A 24,378-nucleotide genomic window follows, 5' to 3' on the forward strand; every position below is an offset into this window, starting at 1 on the left:
ATTAAACCATCCCTGCATCCCTGGAATAAAACCTACTTGGTCAGGATGGATGATCGTTTTAATGTGTTCCTGGATTCTGATAACTTTTAGCTTTCTAAGCTGCAATAAAAACACAGTATCCAAAGCAACTTGGAAAGGTGAGATTTTATTTCAACTCCACATCACAGTCCATTACTGAAGTCAGGGCAGAACCTCAAGGCAAGAACTGAAACAGGGAACATGGAGAATTGGAAGCTCACTACTTACTGGTTTCCTCAGCCTGTTTTCTTATACAACTCAGGAGTCTCTGCAGAGGAATGGCATACACAAGATGCCCCAGGCCCCCACCCATCAACCACTAATTAAGCTGTGCCATGGCTTACCTACACTACAGGCCAGTCTCATAGAAACATCTTCTGATTTGAGGATCTTCTTCCCAGATAACTCTGGCTCTTGTGAACATGAGAAAAAACTTTCCAGTATACCAGCTCATGTGGGATTTTCTAGACCATCAAAAAGTGTACTCTCATGTTTTCTAAACTGCTTTGAGCATCTGTTAATTATATTTTGTTCTAGTTTCTGGTACCGTATTTTGTAATGTACTCTACCTTTTAAGCCCTAACCAGTTTGCTAACTTCCTTTACGCAAACTAGTGTCTTATTATTATTAACCTGTTTTGCACTTGAATCGTCTTGGTTTTCCCCATTTTTACTATACTATTTACACTAGAATGTTGATTTATGACATGGTGTTATTGAAACTTATTGCTTCAGTTGTAAAGTTCCCCAAGGAATAGGAATGCACATGTGCTGCTCATGTTGTTTCCCTTTTGTGAGTTCATCTCTTCTTCATTTTGGGTAAAAATATCAAATTCCAGTTTAAGTATTAGCATGTAGAATACCCTAGTGACCAGAATATACACTTGATAAACGACTATTTCTTTAAACTTGAGTAGATGACAACTCTAAGTTCCTTAGAACCTATGTCAATGCTCCTTACCTGACTCAGTTTTATCTGAGATGCCTCCAACCAAGTAAATCAAGTCAGGGGATGCTTGTTGAACATACAGTTACCACAAAAGTAATATATAACACTGTATCAACTTGGCAAATGAATGTTCCTTCCATCAACCTATCTATCTATCTATCTATCTATCTATCTATCTATCTATCTATCTATCTTTCTATCTTTCTATCTGATTCCTGTAGTTCTGTGCCTTGTATATGCAAAGCAAGTGTTCTACTGCTGAGCTATAATAACCCATGCTCCATGTTCTGGCTTAAGGTGAGATAAAACAACTCTCATAATGAAAACACAGGGGAAAGAGCCTACTATCTAGCAGTTGAACCATATAGTGAACTTGTGAACTCATATAGTGAACATTTACCAATTGTTAGGGTTTCTGAGTGTCCAATCCGGCAACTAAACTATAAGTTGCTAAACTGTAAGTTGAAACCCAGGCTGCTAGACAATGACATTTTGCCTCTTTCACAAAATTTAAGGGAAAGCACAAAATTCATGTGGCTTTTTGATCCATAGCATACTCATGTTATCTCCTTCTGGTATATCCTGTCTTTCTCAACAAACAGCACAGAGAGAGCAGCACCCACCTGATACATATAGGCAATATTTGATCCAAGATACTTTGCCCCATAGAGTTTACCATCAGGCCATTTGACTTGGATGACTTCTCCCTCCGCAGGAGGGCCCAGCTTCACACAGTTTCGGCTCTGTGGAATTAATGGAAAAGCATTTTAAGGCAAGTGCCTAAGTGAATACATTTGGAACTTAGCAAATGATGAACTCTTGGGAATTAAAAGAAATAATCATCCTAGGGTTTTACAGATTATGATCATGACTGGGGGTTCAGGGAAGAGGTAAGAGGTATAGGAGCACTTAAAGATTTAGGCTAGACTATTAAGTTGCAGGAGCCCTGTAGACAAGTATGAAAACAAAACAAACAAACAAAACAGCAACAAAAACAACCAATCAGTACTTTACATTTGCTGCTTGACAAGGAACTGTCAAGACAGAAACTTACATACCTTACATAAACTTACATAAATACAAAGTACTTTGCCTGAGACAAAGGGATGCATTATACCTGACATTTCTGTAGCAATTTGCAATTAAGAAAGTGTCTTCGGCATAGCTATGACCTTGATCTTTCTAATTACTCTTTAAAGTAGACAGAATTTTTACATAATATTTTCATGTATTCTTTGAGAATTTGATACAATGTATTTTTTTAATCACATTTAGCCTCCTTCCCAAATTTACCTGGATACAACATCCCGCCTTCTAATTTACCCAAAATTAGAGTTCTCTCTCTTTTTAACACCCATAAAGTCAAAATTGTGTTGCCTAATTTGTGTTGGATGTGAAGGCTGCACTGGAGTATAGTTGATGGCACAGGGGTCAAACCATTGAAGAAAACTATCCTGTCACAGCAGCCATTCAATGCCATTAGTTACTGAGCTGGGGGTAGGCCTATAAGATAAGACTACTACCCCCAACCCACGCTGAGATCATATGAAGTGGCAAATTATTATATTTATTTTACTGGCAACAATACTGAGCATCCAAGGAACACCTCTGCCATAAATGATGCTGAATGTCAGTCAGTCAAGCTGTGAAAATAATGGGGATGAGGGGCCTCAAAGTCAGAGCTGAGAGAATTGATTCAGGCTGCAAGGAAAAGACAAGGGATGGAAGGGACATGATATTTGGAGCAGGTGAGATGCGTCTTGCTTCAGTTGCCTGAACATGAATGCTCCTGTATCCATTAAGTGTGCTGGTTACTGTATACAGGTGTACTAGTGGTCCCACAAAAACTATCGAGAGTTTTCTGTCTTCTGGTGTTTTCTTTCATGTCTCTCTCCTCTAAGATTAGCAAAACTCCCCAGTGGAGTTCATTCAGAAAGCTAACTTCTGCCAAGAGGATATATGTGTCAAATAATAAAATATGCTCAGAGAGTTTATTAATGTGGCTGAAAGAAATACATTTTTGACAAATGAAGCTATAAATGCTGCCTGAAAATATTATGTTTAAATGAAAGAAACACAGGACATATTTGGTTGTTTACAATTAGTGACATGTCAGATATTTCTTTCTAGTAATAAAGTTCTGCCCTAAAAAGAAGTGGTCATTTTATTGCCAGGTGAGGACTAAGTATGAAAGGCACAGATGTTCAATTGTTCTAGTTGGAAACTGAAGGAAAAAGAAAACTTTTTATGTTAAAAACAGATTAAAGTAAGTTTTGATTACTAAACAAGCTCTACAAAAGATACTAAAAGAAATACTTCAACTGAAAAGGGTAAAGACATACAAGAAGCCATAGGAAAAAAAATGAATAGCAGGACACAGAATAAAGAGGTCCAAGAAAACACAACACCAACAAAAATGACAGGAACAGACACTCCTTTCAATAATAACTAAATACTATTTCAATTCTTCAACAAAACCACACTGACTAACAGACTGAATTAGATAACAACATCCATACCTTTGCTTCCTCCAAAACCACACTTTACCAGTAATGACAGAGAACACCTTAGAGTAAAAGCATGGACAAAGGAATTCCAAAGAAATGGGACTAAGAAACAAGCAGCATTGCTATTCTAATATTCAAGACCACAGACTTCAAACAAAAACTAGGAAGAAGACATAAGGAGTATCAGTTCATTTTTAGTAAAAGAGAAACCCACCAACAGAATACTACAATTCTAGGTCTATATACACCAAAACACAGGGCATCAAATTTCATAAAGAAAACATTAGATCTAAAAACCACAGATTGACCCCAACAGAGTGACTGTGGAATGTTGCAGGATTTTTCCTGTCCAATTACATTAGTGCAGAGGTCTGTGAATGGACAGGGCAAAGTGGGGTTGAGCTAAGAGTTGCAGAGAGGGAGTGTCCCAGAGGGTAGGGAGAAGAACCAAGACCACAGACTGTGCACTCCTGTGGCAATTACTAGCCACAAGTAACTATGATTTCATAAGGTTAGAAATAATGGATTAAAGTTTTATCGTTATCAATTGGCTCTGAAATTATTTATTGGCATCTTGTAAATTGTAGTTTTATTGATATATAAATCTAATTGGTTAACTATAGAGTCATGATTCTACTGGGGTATTGGGTTGTGAGATGTAACTGTGAGGTTGGCAGCCCCATTTAGTTACTGGAATATGTGATCTCCAACTATATAGGTTTATGGATGAAGAAGAACTAGTGGTGATGGAACAAACACAGCGGGGGCTAGCTGGGAGAGAGTCTCTCAGAGAACATGAGAGCGGCACCCTGCCGGGACACAGTATTGTGGAACACCAGTGTTAGAGCTAGAACCTTTCTGGGGCAGGAGAGTTGGCAGGATCATTTTTTATTATTTCCTGCAACAGTGGAAGACTTCAATATCTCACTCTCACAGATTCACAGTCAAAAAAAATGAAAAAAGAAATGGTGCTATTCAATGACATTATTCAAATGGTTCTAAATAATGCCTAAAGAGCATTCCATCCAAACACTATGTAGCTCATAAAATGTTCTCCAAAATTAACTCCATGATAGAAGACAAAGCAAGTCTTAATATAAATAGGAACACTGAAATGGCATCCAGTGTTCTGTTAGTGTCAACAGCAATAGGAAATACAGAAAGTACACAAACTCATGGAAGCTAAACAACACACTACTGAATGATAATTAGGTCACAGAAAAAAAAAAAAGAAAGAAAATTTAAAAGCCTCCTAAAATTGGATGAAAATTAATACCTAAATCAATAGGACAAATAACAGGGAAGTTTATAGAAGCGTCTATATCAAAAAAATTTTTAGAGATCTCAAATTAACAATTTAGTGATGCAACAAAAGTCTGCTGAAGAAAAACAGAACAAACAATATAAAAAAATTAATATTTTTTCAAGATCAGGGCTAAAATTCATTGCATAGAAATAAAAAAATGATGCAAAGAAGCCATGAAAGAAAGAGCTAGTTTTTTTTATTTAAAGTTTAGCAAGCCAGGCTTGGTGGTATATATGCTTAATTCTAACACAGAGGCAAAGGTAGGCATATTTCTCTGACTTTGAGGCCAGTCTGGTCTATATACTGAGTTCCAGGACAGCCAAGATTACAAAGTGATCTGCTATCAAAAAAAGAACATACAAATAATAAAACAAGAAAAAAAGTTATACAGCCAGATATATAACCAAATTAACCAAAAGAACTTTACAGAATATGCCAACACTTAGATATATGCCAATTCTATTAGATATACTTTATTAGAATATGCCAATTCTACTAGATATAATTTAGAAATTGATAGTAAGACCCTATTACTGAAAATACCATATACTTGATTCATTAAAAAAATGAGAAACCAAGTTGATACTGACATGGAAGCTTCATTCCCTACTGGCTAGCTTTCATCAATCTAACATAGCAGTGAACCCTGTGAACTACAATAACAACTGATCTGGCAAGGCATGTCCACTGGAACAAGAAGACAGTGTCTTCCAAATACAGTATGATAATTTCATATATCCACTCACAATAATTATGACAGTATGCACAAGACTAGTGCAACTTCAAGCCAGACCAGATGCCAAAATGTTAAATGAATATAGGGTTCTTTGCCTTACAGAAGCGTTTCAATTTTATGAGGACCCATTTATTGATTATTGATCTTAAAACATAAGCCATTGGTGTTCTGTTTAGGAAATTTTCTCCTGTGCCCATGTGTTGGAGACTTTTCCCCACTTTCTCTTCTGTTAGATTCAGCATAACTGGTTTTATGTGGAGGTCCTTGATCCACTTAGACTTGAACTTTGTACAAGGAGATAAGAATGGATCGATATGCATTCTTCTATATGTTGACCTCCAGTTGAACCAGCACCAATGTGGTGTGGGTGCTTCAGTCCTTCTTAGAAAGGGAAACACCCACACAGAAGTAGGGGGAGGGGATGGGATAGGGGGTTTCTAGGAGGAGGAAACCGGGAAAGGGGATAATATTTGAAATGTAAATATCCAAATATTTTATATTTTATTGGATATTTTCTTCAAAATATAGAATAATCCAATAAAAGAAAATGTTTAAAATGTTGCCATTCCCCCATATTAATTGTACAGCCCAGTAGCTGCAAACATATTTGTAATAATGTAAAATAAGTACATGTATGACTGTGATAATGTAAGGCTATGTTTATGTATGAAAAGAGAAACAATTTTATGTTACATTGAGAGGCATTTAATATGCTAAAAAGAAAATCTGAAATGCTCCTACCCAGAGTTATCTGCCTATACATGTTTTGTGTTACATACAGGATCATTGCCAATGTAGATTGATTCAGGGTTAATGGACTCAACTCTTAAAAGTAAGAAGTCTAATTTCCTACTTTTTTTTAATAGTTTTTTTTTTCCCCACTGAAAAGCAAATAAATGCATATGCATGTGTGAATACACCTCTTCCTATACCCCCACAATACTGTGGTTGTTATTTTACTTCAAAGCCCACCTTGTTTCTTCATTAAACCAAATTCTTGGCTATTAGACACATCCTATCGCCAGGCCCTGACACACAAACACAAATCATCTTCTATGTAACAACAGCATTAATACTTATTTGGAGAATTCCTCAAGGCCAAGTGGTTTGTTGGTTTGCACTTCTCCTTCAGCCATATGTCAAGAGTATACACAGGGCTGAGAAAAGAACAGAAAATCCTGATATGGAGATTATTATTTTAAAAAGTATTTCAGCATTAGCATGAGGTCTGTTTATGAGAGAAGGCAATCTTTATGGTATCAGAAATAATGAGCCTTGACATCTGGTAGCTTTGAATGCATAAGTAATTGTTTCTTTAGGAAGTTTTTTTCTTGGTTCCTCTAAAGTTAGATACCATTAAAAAAGCAGAAAAGCCAATAACTAAAAACAAGAGTGGGGGGCCTGAAGAGATGGCTCAGTGGTTAAGAGCACTGGCTACTCTTCCGAAAGTCCTGAGTTCAAATCCCAGCAACCACATGGTGGCTCACAACCACCCGTAATGAGATCTGATGCCCTCTTCTGGAGTGTCTAAAGACAACTACAATGTACTTACATATAATAATAAATACATCTTTAAAAAAAAAACAAACAAAAAACTCCACAAGACTGGTACTGGGGAACCAGCCTGTTTTAAGGGGCTGTGGGAATAGGGCCAGGCAGCAGCAGGTACAGTGAGGTAGGTCTGGGGGTTGCCCTCTGCAGTACTGGGGGAAACTCTCTACATCTATTGAGCTTGAGAGTATGGAGGAAACAGAATTGCCTTCTCGGAGACAGATTACCTTCCTTCTCTGTCTGTCAAGTTCCAATATTGGCGGGAGGGAAAGTCAAAACTCTCTAGAAAAGGTGATCATTGGGCTTTACAATAACATACTAAATATATCCTCAGGGCCTGGCACTGACCATTAGGGAAACAGGTTTTAAACAACAACAACAACAACAACAAGCAAAAAAAAAAAAACCACCCAACTTTTTCCTAATTCTTTCGCTAAAGGGATTCAGATCTAGTTTGGTACTCAAACATACATCAGAATAACATAAGGAAATATGCAATCACAGTGATGGATGGGGACTGGGAACTCACTATCCATGACTCAGCCTTCTATAACTACAACCATGTACAAAGGTACACCGATTATCAAATATACTGGGGCAGAAAAGAAACTCCCAGTTTAATTTCAAGCACAAAGATTATGGAACAAAGAAAACATATTAAAGACTGCAAGACAGAAAGACTAAATCTATTATATAGGAGAGTATATCAGAATAGCTGATTTCTCAATGGAAATATTCGAGAAGTTGGGGAGGGGCAAACAATGCTAGACCAGTTAGGCAAATGTGGACTAAGAAAACACAAAACATTAGAAAATAAACAAAAATGACAGGACTTATAACATACCTTTCAAAAAAAAAAAAAAAACCCTGAATGTAAATGGTCTTAATTATTCAATCAAAAGATGAGAATGGCAAACTGAATTAGAAAACAGCACTCTTCTTTTTCCTGCTTCAAAGAAATACACTTCCTCATCAGAGGAAGATACCACATTAAGGTAAATCGATGGAAAAGGCTATTCTTAAACAAAAAAAAAAAAAAAAAATTGGACTAGGAAATAACAAATATGGCCAGTCTAATACCTGACAAAATAGGCTTTAAATTAAAACTAGTTAGAAGGGACTAAAAATGTCACTTTATACTGATCAGAGAACATTAAGAAGACATTACAATTTTAATATGCATGCAGTGAAGAGGGAGTGTGAATTTGTGTATGAACTTAACAGAGAACAGAGAGAATATAACAAAAGTAATATAAAAGCACAGAGGGAAAATATTTTATTTGAAATAGGCTAAGAAGGGATGAGTGTTGGGGCATGTAGAGTTGGAGGTAGGTAATCAGATTTTAAAAATATAAAAAAGTCATATGAACAACTTCTATTTGTAAAGTAGTTAAAAATACAATAATAAAAGCTGTATGGATGGATAATCCCTCTCCTAGAAGCCATAAGTTTGTTAAATGAAAATCCCTATACCAAGTATAGGATACATCTCTATAAGTTGTTGGTCAAAGAGGCCCCTGGAGGTCCCTCAAACAACACAGGATATCTCATTCCTCTTACTTGCCCACTAGAACTTAATGGGAAAAGTCTATTGCTGAGCTATACTTTAGCTGCAGGACATGAAGAAATGAAACTAGAGCTGAGCTGGATGCTTTCTTGATGTTCAACTAGCTTTCATGGTACCTGGAAGATGCTATGCAGGGTTCAGAGGAAAAAAGTCATCCATTGTCTTAACCAGCTATTTGCCAGTGTGTAACAATATCACCCTACCAGCACATTGTGCCCAATGATGCTACAGTGGCATGACTGTTATGGAGGTAAACAATTACATTCTGATAGGATTTAAGGCCTATTTTGTGGGAGAGAATTCATTCCTGTTACTGTAAATATGTAAAAGCCCATAGCTGGGTAAGTCACTGACTAAGGAAAGGAGAACAATACTAGTGTTTTGATAAAATGTATTGAAAGAAACAAATCTTCTTCCAAATATTTATACTTACAGATTAGTACTATCAGCTGCTTAGAAAAGCTTCTTGTTATCATGAATGCAATTAATGCAGAGACTTGGAACTGGTGAAAAGGCTGAGAATAAGTCAATGAGTTTAATAAGGGATATTCAGTGCTACATGGGATATCTACATAACCGCACCCTAGGCTCAGGTAACATTATAGAATAAAGGATGTAAACACACACACACACACACAGAGAGAGAGAGAGAGAGAGAGAGAGAGGGAGAGGGAGGGAGAGAGAGGGAGGGAGGGAGAGAGAGGGAGGGAGGGAGAGGGAGAGGGAGAGGGAGAGGGAGAGGGAGAGGGAGAGGGAGAGGGAGAGGGAGAGAGAGAGAGAATGCTGTAAAATTGTAAAATGATGTTTCCTGAAAAGGCTGTTGCTGGTGTAGTCATGAAATCACAGATTCTTAGGTAACCTCCACAAGAGGTTAAATTGAACCTGTCAACATCCCATGGACTGGGGAGGGATTCATGGGACCACGCCCTCTCTAAGAAGATATTTGCAGCTAAAATAAACTATGGAGGAGGAGTCCTTTTTTGTTTTAAGTTAGACATGTTCCAGCTCCAGTAAGTTACCTCACATGTATCATAGGAAACAAAACCTAATGAAACTCAATAGGCCTCTGTCACTCTCCCCTCCCCTCTCTCTCACACACACACACACACACACACACACACATACACACACACTCACACTCACTCACAAGAAGGCACAGAAATAGAAAGAGACTGGAAGAAAAAACTTATAGCAGGAATGAAAAGAGGACATGAAAGGGCATTACTGGATGTATATATTAAAAAAAATTATATGACTGAAACTTAATTAGGAATACAAATAAAATATTTGATAAAGTAATCTGAAATGATCTAGGTAGGAAAAACCGAGGAAAAAGTAAAGAATAAAATTTATATATATATATATATATACATATATATATATATGTAACCTTTTATCTGATTATAAACAGAAAACATTCATATGGAAACCATAAAATGAAAGTCATAATCACCCATGACTGATAACAATCTTCAGATAAAAGTAATAATATTTTGGTGTATTTGCTTTGAGGGCCTTTCCTTTACCTATTTATACATAACTGACACCACACTATACATATACAAGCTGTGAGTTTTTATAATGGTCTCTATATGCTGCAAAAAGGAGTTTTTTGATAAAAGGTAAGAGTTACACTAATGTCTGGGTAGAAGGATAAGTCTTTAGCATAAATTAGGAATTATACTGGTTTTGGAAAGTGAGAATAATAGTGTCTCCTCTAGGAGTTATGACCTTACCAGCCATAAGTAGTTGGCTGGGTCCAGTACAAGACACGAATTCCTTCCCATTGAGTGGCCCTAACTGTCATTACTGCACCCTTGGTACAACTTGATGGTATTCCTTGGCAGCTTGCAAAGCACCTCCTGAAACTATGAGAGCTAGTTTTCAGAGAGCAGGCATCCTGATCAGTTTCAGCTCAATTCCTCTGTCTCATGCTCAAAGTGTGCATGGTGTCTATATAATAGACTCTTCAAGTTCTAAATGAAAATCAAGAGCAGTGGCAATAGCTTTTATTATTTTGGTAATTTCTTCAACTTCTCTGAACAAAGACTAGATGTTCCCCATGACTGAAGCTGGAGTTTGGTAGCTAGTCTCTTACTCACGGAAGGGACATAACCACTCTAAGTAACATTACTTTATCTGTCTATTTATCTAATGCAGCATGTAATGTTTATTTTAATTTAAATATAATATTTTTAAACAACTCCTGTTTCATTGATGGGCTCCTGTGATCAAATTTCTAGGCAGTCAATTTTCGCTTTGTGGTGCATGGTGTATATTATTTGCCTATCCAAGAAGATCCAGTGACTCTTAGGCCCCTTCATCCCTTGAAATGAACTCCAAGTGAAGAAAGAAGCAAGTAAATATCACTCTGGAGCCAACACAGGCATCAAGAGGATCCCAGGCTTTGGTATATGCTAAAGGGGGCCAAGGATCCCCACGCTTATAAATTTCTTTTAGATGGGCATTTTTAATTTCTGTTAAAATAATGCACAACAAAAATTCATCAAGAGTATGTTTAAGAAACTGACAGATGCAAGCATGTAGCAATATATCATTTATTATTTCCTTCAACAGCTAAACAATTCATTCTGAGGCTAAGTTGGCTGATACACACTTTGTATAGTTGCTCTGTTCCGTGAGAATTTTTTGGACATTTTTCTACCACAGAATTAAGTACCTAGGTAGAGAAATTTCCTGCTGCTATACATATTCTCTAGAAACAAAATTCCAATCCCTTTATGACTGCAAAATTTATTTTCAAATATAGAGTTTTTGCATTAGAGAACTCTTGTCTAATGAATTAATAAAGCGAGCTGAACACTGAATCTTTAAATAGGGGACTATTGTAATTCAGCCTACCAAGATGCTAGAAGCTGCAAAGTTTGCAGATGTGCAGTGAGCAGGCTAGACATATAGAGAAGCTGACGAGCTGATGGGTTCTAAATGCAGAAGATCCATGTCTGCCGAGGAACACAGAGCAGACAGCAACGATTCTACTTAACTTGGGAGAAGTCAGATTGTTCCATGTAGGTCCACCACTAGAGGACTACCAATAAGGGCTAACCAAAGAATAGAGGGCAATCTATTTTATTCAATGAATTTAAATGTAAAATTCATCTAGAAAAAATGAAAAGGTTTGGCCAAAAAAATCTGTGCAGTCAAGTGGACATAAAATTAACCATAATAGTCTTGCACTGTGACATTAAGTGTGTAAATTTCACTCTCTACCTGTGGGAGCAGTGGCAAGTGTCGTTTCCTTTTCTGCTAGGCAGATTTGTGTGGGTCACTGTGGTGATCTCTGAGAGCAGTACAGACACACAGCTTCAGATATACTCCAGTAATCCATTGGTCTTCATTGGGAAAAATTCCAAGATTTTCAATGTGTTTAAATTCATTTGATTTAAAATCTTTTAAACATAGTTTGGTTTCCCTTTATGTCATCCTATTTTTTAACTATTTTGAGTACTTTAGTTTTGCTTATTTTCTGTACATGTGTATATGTATATGTATATATGTGAGAGTGTATTGGGGTGGAGAAGTGAGTGCATCCCATGGTGTGAATGTGGAAGTCAGAAGACAACAGGTAGGAACTGGCTGTCTCCTTCATCATGTGGGCCCAGGGAATGGAATTAATTTAATGAGGTTTGGGAGCAAGAACCTTTACTGGCTGAGAAATATCCCTGACCCAGTTAAGAATACAGAAATGTGCCCTTCCACATGGCCCTTGCTGCTGAGGCAGACTCCTAGTTGCTCCCATGAAGACTTCATATCCTGATACATCCTAGAGGACCTGCAGCATGTAGGGCAGTTAGACCCACTGCGCTCAGAGCAGTTGAGGATCCTCTGCACTCAGCTGGACAACAGCTTGACTGTTCCACAGAAGACCCAACAGTCTGAAGGCCTCCCAGGAGATCTACTGCAGCCAGGGCAACAGATCAGCAGCTTCTCTGCCCCTGTGAAGAGCCCCCAGTAGGAAGGCTCCACAGATGGTCTGATACAGCCAGGGCCGCAAGCCTACCAGGAGACCTGAAGCAACCCAGGGACAAAAGAGGCAGACTCCATACAGTCACCCAGACCAACAAACATCTGGGATATCCAGATGGTGAAAGACAAGAGCAAGACCATAGGCAACAGAAGCCAAAATACGTGGGCAGCATCAGAACCCAGTTCTCACCCCACAGCAAGCCCTGAACACACATGAAAATTAGGAATCTGCCCTAAAATCTTATCTCATGAAGATAATAGAATCCTTTAAGGAGGATATCAATAATGCACTGAAAGAAATACAGGAAAGCACAGGTAAACAGGTGAAGGAATTAAATAAAGCGATCCAAGCCCTAAAAGTGGAAATAAAAACAACAAAGCAAATGCAAACGGAGGCAAATCTGGAAATGGAAAATCTAGGAAAGAGGTAAGGAATTACTGTTGTAATTATTACCGACAGAGTACAAGAGAAAGAAGAGAGAATCTCAGGTATAAAAGATATGGTAGGAGAGATTGAAACAGCTGTCAATTCAAAACATAAAAAAACTCCTAACCCAAAGCATCAAGGAAATTCAGGATACAATGAAAAGCCCAAATCTAAGGATAGCCGAAATGAAATTCCCAACTCAAAGGACCTGAAAATGTCTTCAATAAAATCATAGAAGAAAACTTCCCCAACATAAAGAAAGAGATGGACATAAAGGTACAAGAAGCATATAGAACACCAAATAAATGGGACCAGAAAAGAAAATCCTCTCGTCAGATAATTACCAAACACTAAATGCACAGAGCAAAGAAAGATTATTAAAAGCTGCAAGGGAAAAAGGTCAAGTAACGTAAAAAAAAAAAGGTAGACTTATTAGAATTACACCATATTTCTCAACATAGACTATGAAAGTCAAAAGAGCCTGGTCAGAGGTCATGCAGACTCTAAGAGAACATAAATGCCAGCCCAGGCTACTATATCACGCAAATCTCTCAATCAACATAGATGGAGAAACCAAAATATTCCAGGACAAAACCAAATCCAAACTGTATCTATCCAACCCAGCCCTACAAAGAATACTGGAAAGAAACTACAACACAAGGAAGATACCTGCACCAAAGAAAGGATATTTCACAACAAAGTCAAAAACAGAGAGCCCAAGCACATCAAGCCACCTACCAAACAAACAAACAAAAACAAAATCATATCTGAAACCAGCAATCATCTCTCTTTTATATCTCTCAATATTAATGGACTCTCAACTCACCTATAAAAAGACAAAAGTTAACGGACTGGACTGAGCCCTGAGAGCCAGCAGAAAGAAAGTAAACAGGTAACCTCAGAAAATAGGAGGTTAGGGAGACCCCCACCCCCACCCCAATGCACAGAGACCTGGGAGTTGAGAGATTCATTCCCAGGACCAAAGGGAGTGATCCTATATGAAATGCCTGAAAGCAGGGAGAGGGAACTTATAGAGCCACCTCAAAGTCCTGTCCCATGTGAGAGTTCAGCAAGAAGGTACTCACCAGAGAAAAAGGTCAGAACTTACTTTTGGACTGCCTTACCTTTTTACAACTTAAACAAGTAAATTCCTGTTCTAAGGAATCAGATATTCAGGGGAAACATACTTACCACAATATCTTCAGGAAATGTGTCTCTGCTGAAGGAGCCATCATCAAACATGACCTCATAGAAGGTTTGAGATGTCACATCTATCACTCTGCAGCTGTAGTACCGAGTGTTTCGATGTTTTGTGATGACTGTCTGACCCACAGAAATGGCTTTCTCACAAGTTTTGGATTTCTGTGAGATGGAGAAAAAGGGAAAAAAAAGAGACATATATGAAAAAAAGGACAGAAAATAAAAAGTATTTACTTGGGAAGCAAAAATTGACCTTGTCAAACTTTAAATATTTTAAACTTAGTATTAAAGAATAATTTCAAATGTAAAGACTACAATTAGTACAAAAGTAGAGCATCTATCCTTTGACAGGTATCAAAATTCATCTATTAGTCAGTCGCTGCTTACTAACACATAATAACTAATGTCTTATGATGTGCTTTGTTGTCTGATATTTCGGTGTGAAATAGGATAGAAATTATGTTTCGTTTGTGTATAATTCTGCCTCTGTGGCTTGTCTTTGATACCTGAGCCCAACTCTTCAATTCTCTATGGTTTTCTTAAACAACTTTGAAGCAATGTACATCATGGTGTTCATCACCTAAATACTTCAACGTTTCCTTTCTAAGAATGAGATATTTTGTTATATAACCACAGCTCTAGATAGTAATCAACTAGAAGAAGGTGAACACTAGCATGACACTTTAATCTGTCACCTGGATTCGACTGACCTCATAATGACCTTAGTGCTTTCCTTTCCTCTCCCCCAAAATTCTGAAGAAAAGGATCCATTCTTCACTTCAGTTTTGTTTATCTGTCCCATCATTTTAGACTCATATAAATTCATTTCTATAGACCTTCTTTTAAAAAATGGTACTGATATTTTAGAAAGATAAAATTTCTCCTGCTTTTCAATAGATATCTGTGTAATTATTCCCCATGATTATAAACAGTATTGTTCCATACTATATTCTTTTCAGGATTCTTTCCATCTGAGGATACATGATGTCTGCATGTGTCTCAATGCTACTTTTGATTCTAAATCAAAGAGTGACCTAATTTCTCTATTTTTCTCTTATATTAATATACAATATATGGGACATTTTCTTACTATGGAGAAACATCATAATCCTTATACAAGTCTGGTTAGATTTAACATCCAATAATGAATCTCACTTATTCTTTATGATGATGGTGGCACATGCTGATCATCCTGCTCATTTGATCAAGTTAAGTCCACGAGGCAGATTAAAGTGTCAGTGTTCATCTTCTTGAAGGATTACTGTCTGGAGCTGTGATTATATAAAAAAAATCTCATTCTTAGAAAATTTACTAGATATCACTTGGTATTTGATATGGGCATCTCCTATGTTCTCTTGCATCTACTTACTTACCTACCTACCAAACCTATCAGCATGAGCTGATTAATCCCTTATCCCTAATTGTATATAAGTCCTATTGTATTTTATTAATTGTTGCTCACATCATCTCACATTTGCCCAACATAATCTTTAAATGTATATATGTATCTTCTATCTATCTATCTATCTATCTATCTATCTATCTATCTATCTATCAGCAGTTCTCTGCTATATGTCCTGAAAAGTTTTACATCTTCTCTGTAATTAGCGATTATGGTTCATTTCAGAGGTGAATAGCTCTTTACGATTTCAGAAAATGGGGATGCAGGTACTTTTTTCAAGACTTGTGCGTGTCCGAACATGCACAATACTATGTAAGATGTTATACCAATGCTACTTGTTATTTCTTTTATATCCTTATCTATGTTGATGTACTGTCAAGATAAGATTAAAGCAGCAATTGCACTGAAGTCTAATTGAAGAATAGGTAAGTAGGAGCTACCAGGACTATACTTCAAAAACCTAGAGCTACCTGCAGAGGGTCAGGAGCAATTAATTTCAAAACCTACAACTTTATTTATTTGTTATTTGTTTGTAATGTTTCATAAGGAAATGGCCATATAATATTTAAGGTATATGATATATTCCTTTATAAACATATCGCACATAGTTTCTAAATTACCTGACAGGTCTTGTTTTCTTTTTCATCTTTTGTAAATGGTTAGCAGCCTAAGCCTGACTAAGCCACACACCAGAGTGAAGAGGAGGCAGAGTCCCTAGAGCTCTTAAATCCAATTTCAATAGAATCACTTATAGCCACAGGGCACTGCAGTATTAAAATGGGATCTATGGTCCTAAGCATACTGTTAGGTCTATTTAAGTTTGGAGTTAAGGGTTCAACAAGTACTAGAGCATATAGGTTGAACAATCAGTCACCTGTCATTTATGATTACAACAGATTGTGCATGGAATTAAGTGCCTCTGAAATTAGGTTTATTATTTTTAAAACAAGAAAATACTTATATTACTCATATAAGATTGCAGCACCAGCAATCGTAGAAGTAAAAAAATTTTAGTATACATTTTCACTTTTTCATAGCTATCAGTTTTTATTGGCAGATTCTAAGCATGAACACTGATCACTATGGCTCTAGGGGTCAGAATCTTATTATATTACAAAATACATCCAGAATCACTTAATGGGGTAACATTATTGACTTCTCGCTGTAAATGGCAAAGTGCCACAGTAATGTATATATTATTACTAATTTTTTAGTTTGGTAATGTGTGGTTGTTACTGAATACAATCTTTTTGGTTAAAGGACATCAACTAACTAAGAAAAGGCATGGATGTCTCCTATGCAACCTGTAATTTCACATAATGGAAAATAACTTTAAAATAAAGAGCTCATAACAGCAGTTCGTCCATTTGAACATTCTCACACATCCACACAATCGCTAGCTACAAATGTCAGCTATCTCTAAAGACGCAAGTAAACACTGATGGAATCATCACAAAAGGTTTCTGTGTGGGTAAAATATTTTCACAAGTCAATGTGGACAATTTTGGCACCTGCTCAAAAAAGATCATTAGTGGGTCCATATGACAAAGATATATTTTTTACATGTGTGAAGTTGTCAAATAATAGAAGTCATTCCATTAAAAAAAAAAAGAGTAGAGGAGAAAAATATTAATAATATTAATAGAGACAGGAAGAGCATGTAAGGATACAAATCCCTATATTGCCCTAATCCTTTTAAGCTTTTAAGTCAAGGGAATGATTTCATTAAACAAGGAAAAGTTAAGTAAATTACAGTTTAAATTCATGTTATCTGCGTACAAATTCTATTTTTTTAGAGGAACTTCAGTCTTAAGTAATATGAATGAAGGGGGACAAATTATTTTTCCTTCCTATAATCTATGGTAATGTATTCTCCTCACGTTAAAAGTTATACACTTTCATAGTCATATTCCACTGATCTGCCAGGGCCTTCATGTTAGACCTCACTTATCCTGTGTTAGGTAGAAAGAAAGACAAGTTCCTGGCCATTTTTTTTTTTACAACGTTGTTGCTATTTCTTTCTTTCAGGAAAGATTTAAATATATGTGTATCGTTGCATACAGAATGCATTGCAGATTTTAGGAGCTACTTTTCACGTTGTTCTACTTGAAATGATCTTCTGACATGCTGAACACATGAACAGCACAATCTATATACAACTATTCAGATATCTGTACACAGATCCAAAAAAAAGAATGGATCCTAAGAGTTTGACTCATGTTTGTTTACATTCACTCATTCAACTTACTATAAATACTGTGTTTAATGCATACCAGAAACTGAAGGGATCTGAGCACCTATGTTTAAATAACTGTTCTCAATTCCTAGTCTTAATTATACTACAGTCTGGACATGTCAACACTCACAAGGTATTAGAGACCTGTGACAGGTCCCAGAAGGAATTCAAATAAAGTGTCAGCAAATGGGAGAGCAGATCTTACCGCATTTGAGTTCACTCTATGTCTGAAGCATGTGATGTTTACCACGTAAGGCCAGTCATCAGGCTCCATGAGCACTCCAGCAGCATGGGCACATGTAACATGGAATGAAGCTGGGCAGCGGCCATAAGAGCACTGGATGCAGGCTCCAGAAACCTTTTTAACACGGTGTCTACAGAAGATGCATTTCTGAAGGATTAAAACAGAGAATATAACATTCATTCATCAAAGAATAATATGAACAACACAAGTTCTGATTCTGGGGCCTTATCAGCAAGAACATAGGGAGAGAGTGCATACCATAGAACAAAAACAAGATCCTTACAATTTTAAAGCATTACTTTATAACTTATCTTGGTATTTTTAAAACTCACTGCTCTCCGTTTTGAAACAGCACAAAAAGAAAAGGAACTGTTAGAAATGACTACAGGTTCTGACCAGGCTTTAGGATTCTGACATTAGGAAGAGGCTAAGTTTGAGATGTCTTTTCCTTACTTGCTGCTCTTTCCTGACAAAGACTTACAGAGAACTTCTATCTGCCTTTAAACAAAGCCATGAGCTCAAGGATGGGAAGTGAGTCAATGTCTCCATGGAAGCTAACAGTGATGTTTGTTTGATATATCATCGTACTAAGTTTCCTGGGTTAGCTCTGAATTGGTTCTGTAGGCCAGGAAGACCTTGATATTGTGACTCTCCTATTTCAGCCAGAATAGTTTGTATTACAGGACTCTGCCACCCAGCTTGGCTCCCTAGAGTCTTAAGTGGCAACCTCATGCTCAAGTACAAAGGGAACTTAAGGATATAAGATTATAGGCATTTGAGAGCGGGAAAGTATAGAAAGACCAGGTAATTATTTTTGCAGACCACTGATGCCTTGAGAAAGAATGAGAAGGCAATGTCTGGGCAACAACTAATACAAGAGATTCAAGAAGTTAAATGGGGATTCTGACGGAAGCACCCCTGTGGATGCTTTAGAATAAGTTTACCAAAATGCTCACTTCCAGAAAACAACAAAAGTAGAAAACTCGGACACTGATATCATGGGATTATCACCTACATCATTCCTTACATTTTTCCAGGGAAGGAACCTGAAACTGCTGATTTTTTTCATTGAATTAAACATATTCCTTCAAATGAACTTTAGTCAAGTTTCATGACCTGCTTCTTCTAAATCTCAATAGACATAGTACATGCCTCAACAAAAAGACACTTGAGCATGAATCAGAGCCACCAGCAAGTCTATAAAGACCATTGAAAACTCTGACCATGCAGAGTAGGACCACTGCATTTATATTTTATGACATAAGTCTCAGTGGTGCTGAGGCTGGAGCTCCATATATCGGTCCTTAAGAACCTTTGGGTTGGAAGGCTACAAAATATAAAGCAGCAACAATTCTGAGGCACTTTTAATTCAAAGGAATTAAGGAAGTATAAGCTACTCCATCTGATGTTCAATGCCTAGAGAGGAAGATGCTCAGAAGAATGTTTTACAGAGTACTGTACTCTGTTGGGGAACTGGATTCTCATACTTCATTCTGAGGCACACACCATTGAGGGCACTAACAGATTGAGGAGGTAATGAGGCCTTCTAATGATTTACTTGAGCATACAGCTTGGCAAAGGACATCAAGAAATGATGACCTATGAAGTAGATGGAGGTTCAAAACACCTTGTCTTTTCCTATTTATATATTTTATGATTTGTTATATTATTATAATATTATATGATTTAGATAGATAGATAGATAGTTATTTTGCCAGTTTTTTAATCATTCTTTTTACTTCTGTAAATATCAAGGTAATTTTAAAACAGGCATAAATATCTTTAAAAATAAAATTACTGTTTCCTGGTATTCCATATAACATCTCAGAGCAGGACAATACTGTGTATCTTGCTCCAGGGCCCAGCCTGAGGGATCTGCCTCCTCTTCCCTTTCTTTCACATACCCAGTCCCCAAATCTAGTCCTAGTTGCCCATCCACTGCCTGTCTAATCTGTGCTTGCACTGGCCACAACCTATATAAGCTCTGAACTGGGGAACATCCTATATGATAGAGCCCCAGGTACCATCTGACTCCATCCCTTTTGAATGTCATGCAACCTTTCAGTGTAAGGAGCCGTCCTCACACTCGCCATTACAAGATGGTTCTGATAGCACTGACACCCGTGTTCTAAGTAGTAAACAAGCAAGCTGCGCATGTGCCGGGGTAGCTTTCCACGCCATGTGCTCTGCCTTTCCGGTGACGACAACTCCGGCTGATGGGCTGCAGCCAATCAGGGAGTGACACGTCCGAGGCGGAGGACAGTCCTCGATAAAAGGGAGGGGGCTCCGCCATCTCTCTCTCTCTCTGGGGCTCTCTCTCTGGCTCCCTTCTCCACTGGCTCCTGATGGGGTAAGCAATAAAGCTTGTGCTGCAGAAGATTCCGGTTGCCCTGAGCGTGTTCTTACCAGGGGAACAAAAGCGCGGGCAATAAATGGTGCCGGAACCCGCGAGCTACTGCATCACGGAGAAGGAGCGGTTAATGAAGTGTTCCCGGAAACAGACTGTTGAGAAGGACCCGGTGTAGGTTCAGAACTCATCAGCTGGGGAACTGTGGTTAATGAACTGTTCCCGGAAACAGACTGTTGAGAAGGATCCGACGTAGATTCAGAACTCTTCAGCTGGGGAACGGACGGCGCGTTACAGCTTTACAAGGTATGTCTGGTCTTGAACTTTCTCTAGTGTTAAAAGCCTTTTTGTTTCTTTTCACATGTCAACAAGTGGTTAAGACAGGGTGGAGAATTCTGAACGAAATTCAAGACAGTCTATCAGAAGTAAAGCGGGGAGAGAGAGCAGGAAAAAAGAGAAAGCATGGCGCGCCAAATAAGTATACAGGCCTTTCCACGGGTCTTGAACCCGAGGAAAAGTTAATGTCAGGGAAGAATACCTGGGGAGAGACTAGAAGGAAAGAGGAGAGAAAACAAAGGAAAAAAGAAAAGTTAATGTCAGGGAAAAATACCTGGGGAGAGATTAGAAGGAAAGAGGAGAAAAGAGATGAGTTTAAAGAGCCAGTTCTTAGTAGCTGTGAATCAGATAAAGAAATTAGCCCTTCTGAGAAAACAGACTTGGAGGAGGGAGCAGCTCATTATGAGAGAGAAATTCGAGCTTTTAAGTCAAGAAAAAAGCCAAAAGCGGCTGGCAAAGGCCAGTTTGCTGCTTGGCCTCAGGGCAGTCGGCTTCAGGGTCATAGTGCACCTCCGCCCTATGCGGAGCCCCCGCCCTGCGTAGTGCGTCAGCCCTGCGCAGAGAGGCAGTGCGCAGACTCGTTCATTCCAAGAGAGGCACAAAGGAAGATACAACAGGCATTTCCGGTCTTTGAAGGAGCCGAGGGTGGGCGTGTCCACGCTCCAGTAGAGTATATACAGATGAAAGAGCTTGCTGAATCGGTCCGTAAATATGGAGCCAATGCTAATTTTACTTTGGTGCAGTTAGACAGGCTTGCCGGCATGGCACTAACTCCTGCCGACTGGCAAATGATTGCAAAAGCCGCTCTCCCCAGTATGGGCAAATATGTGGAATGGAGAGCTCTATGGCAAGAGGCTGCACAAACGCAGGCCCGAGCAAACGCTGCTGCTTTGACTCCAGAGCAGAGAGATTGGACTTTTGACAGGTTCAAACCTTGGCAGCCACATCCAATGATTGGGCAGTTTTAGTTACCTCCTTTTCAGGACAAATAGATAACCATTATCCAAAACATCCAATTTTACAGTTTGTCCAAAATCAATCTGTTGTGTTTCCACAAATAACAGTAAGAAACCCACTTAAAAATGGGATTGTGGTATATACTGATGGATCAAAAACTGGCATAAGTGCCTATGTGGCTAGTGGTAAAGTAGTATCCAAACAATATAATGAAAATTCACCTCAAGTGGTAAAATGTTTAGTGGTTTTAGAAGTTTTAAAAACCTTTTTAGAACCCCTTAATTTTTTAGAAGTGGCTGGAGTGATTAAGCCTTCCAGTAAAGTTGCCAATATTTTTCAGCAGATACAATTAGTTTTGTTATCTAGAAGATTTCCTGTTTATATTACTCATGTTAGAGCCCATTCAGGCCTACCTGGCCCCATGGCTCTGGGGAATGATTTGGCAGATAAAGCCACTAAAGTGGTGGCTGCTGCCCTAACATCCCCGATAGAGGCTGCAAGAAATTTTCATAACAATTTTCATGTGACGGCTGAAACATTACGCTGCCGTTTCTCCTTGACGAGAAAAGAAGCCCGTGACATTGTTACTCAATGTCAAAGCTGCTGTGAGTTCTTGCCAGTTCCTCATGTGGGAATTAACCCACGCGGTATTCGACCTCTACAGGTCTGGCAAATGGATGTTACACATGTTTCTTCCTTTGGAAAACTTCAATATCTCCATGTGTCCATTGACACATACTCTGGCATCATGTTTGCCTCTCCTTTAACTGGAGAAAAGGCCTCACATGTGATTCAACATTGTCTTGAGGCATGGAGTGCTTGGGGAAAACCCAAACTCCTTAAGACTGATAATGGACCAGCTTATACATCTCAAAAATTCCAACAGTTCTGCCGTCAGATGGATGTGACCCACCTGACTGGACTTCCATCTAATAAAACAGAAAGGGGGAGTCGAGGAGGCTTTACCCCGAGTACCAAGAGTGTCTGTGTCTACAGCACTTTACACTCAATTTTTTAAATCTTGATTCTCATGGCCATACCGCGGCTGAACGACATTGTTCAGAGCCAGATAGGCCCAAAGAGATGGTTAAATGGAAAGATGTTTTAAATAACAAATGGAAAGGCCCGGATCCTATTTTGATAAGATCCAGGGGAGCTGTTTGTGTTTTTCCACAAAATGAAGACAACCCATTTTGGATACCAGAAAGACTCACCCGAAAAATCCAGACTGACCAAGGGAATACTGATGTCCCTCGTCTTGGTGATGTCCAGTGCGATAACAACAAAGGGAGAGCAGCGTTGGGAGATACAGAATTGGACAGCTAAATTTGAACAGACCCTTTGAAAATTGAGACTTGCCCCATGCACTTGGACCTGTCCCTGACCTAAGGACTATCTTTTCAACATTTTCCTTCTTTAAAGAATGGGTGGGGGTGGAATTATTTGGAGCTGTTCTTTGCTGTGGATTAGTGTTGCTTTTCTGATTGGTCTGTAAGCTTAAGGCCCAAACTAGAGGAGACATGGTGATTATTTCCCAGGCGCTTGCAGCACTAGAACATGGTGCTTCCCCTGATATATGGTTATCTATGCTTAAGCAATAGGTCGCTGGCCACTCAGCTCTTGCACCCCACGAGGCTAGTCTCATTGCACGGGATAGAGTGAGTGTGCTTCAGCAGCCCGAGAGAGTTGCACGGCTAAGCACTGCAGTAGAAGGGCTCTGTGGCATTTATGAGCCTATTCTAGGGAGACATGTCATCTTTCAAGAAGGTTGAGTGTCCAAGTGTCCTTCCCCCAGGAAAAACGACACGGGAGCGGACCAAGACCCCTTTGGGTGATGAGCCTGGGAGGAGGTTTTGTGTAAAGCCCCTATTTTACACACTGGGGATTTGACCTCTATCTCCACTCTCATTAATATGGGTGGCCTATTGCTCTTAAATAAAAGAAAAGGGGGAGATGTAAGGAGCCGTCCTCACACTCGCCATTACAAGATGGCGCTGATAGCACTGACACCCGTGTTCTAAGTAGTAAACAAGCAAGCTGCGCATGTGCCGGGGTAGCTTTCCACGCCATGTGCTCTGCCTTTCCCGTGACGACAACTCCGGCTGATGGGCTGCAGCCAATCAGGGAGTGACACGTCCGAGGCGGAGGACAGTCCTTGATAAAAGGGAGGGGGCTCCGCCATCTCTCTCTCTCTCTGGGGCTCTCTCTCTGGCTCCCTTCTCCACTGGCTCCTGATGGGGTAAGCAATAAAGCTTGTGCTGCAGAAGATTCCGGTTGCCCTGAGCGTGTTCTTACCAGGGGAACAAAAGCGCGGGCAATATTTCAGCTAAGCCAGGTCTGATGCATCTTACACCAGGGCAACCCTGATAAGTTTTCTGGGACATCCACTCTCAAATGCTAGATATAATCCAGATTTCAAATCCAGTGAACAGGCCAAGTCTCTGCTCTTATAACCCACAATCTACAGGCTTTGGACAGGAGGCACATCCTGTCTTCCAGGATAGTGTCCTTTGACATTACATTCAACCTTCAGGATCAAGCTTCCCATTTAATCTGTTTCCTATCACAGTATACTATGTCTACATCAGACAGAAAACTAACAAAATAAA

At 38.7% G+C, this 24,378-nt stretch overlaps 1 protein-coding gene across 5 annotated transcripts in view; it reads right to left on the reverse strand.

Annotated features, from left to right (window-relative positions):
- Positions 1–24,378, reverse strand: part of Kdm4c (lysine demethylase 4C) — a 171,142-nt gene that overhangs the window by 15,185 nt on the left and 131,579 nt on the right. For 4 of the 5 annotated variants that reach the window (XM_021160558.2, XM_029475965.2, XM_085839235.1 and 1 more), the window contains 3 exons: positions 18,091–18,276; positions 14,239–14,409; positions 1,590–1,709 (listed from right to left, as the gene is read on the reverse strand). In XM_021160558.2, the coding sequence (XP_021016217.1) occupies positions 1,590–1,709; positions 14,239–14,409; positions 18,091–18,276 (477 nt within the window). Of the gene's footprint in view, positions 1–1,589; positions 1,710–14,238; positions 14,410–15,402; positions 15,519–18,090; positions 18,277–24,378 lie in introns of those variants that run through there. The other variant, XR_015047363.1, reaches the window with a different exon arrangement.

Source organism: Mus caroli, unplaced genomic scaffold (genome assembly GCF_978045245.1).
Source record: "Mus caroli unplaced genomic scaffold, Mus_caroli_1 scaffold_6, whole genome shotgun sequence".
Taxonomy (NCBI): Eukaryota; Metazoa; Chordata; class Mammalia; order Rodentia; family Muridae; genus Mus; species Mus caroli.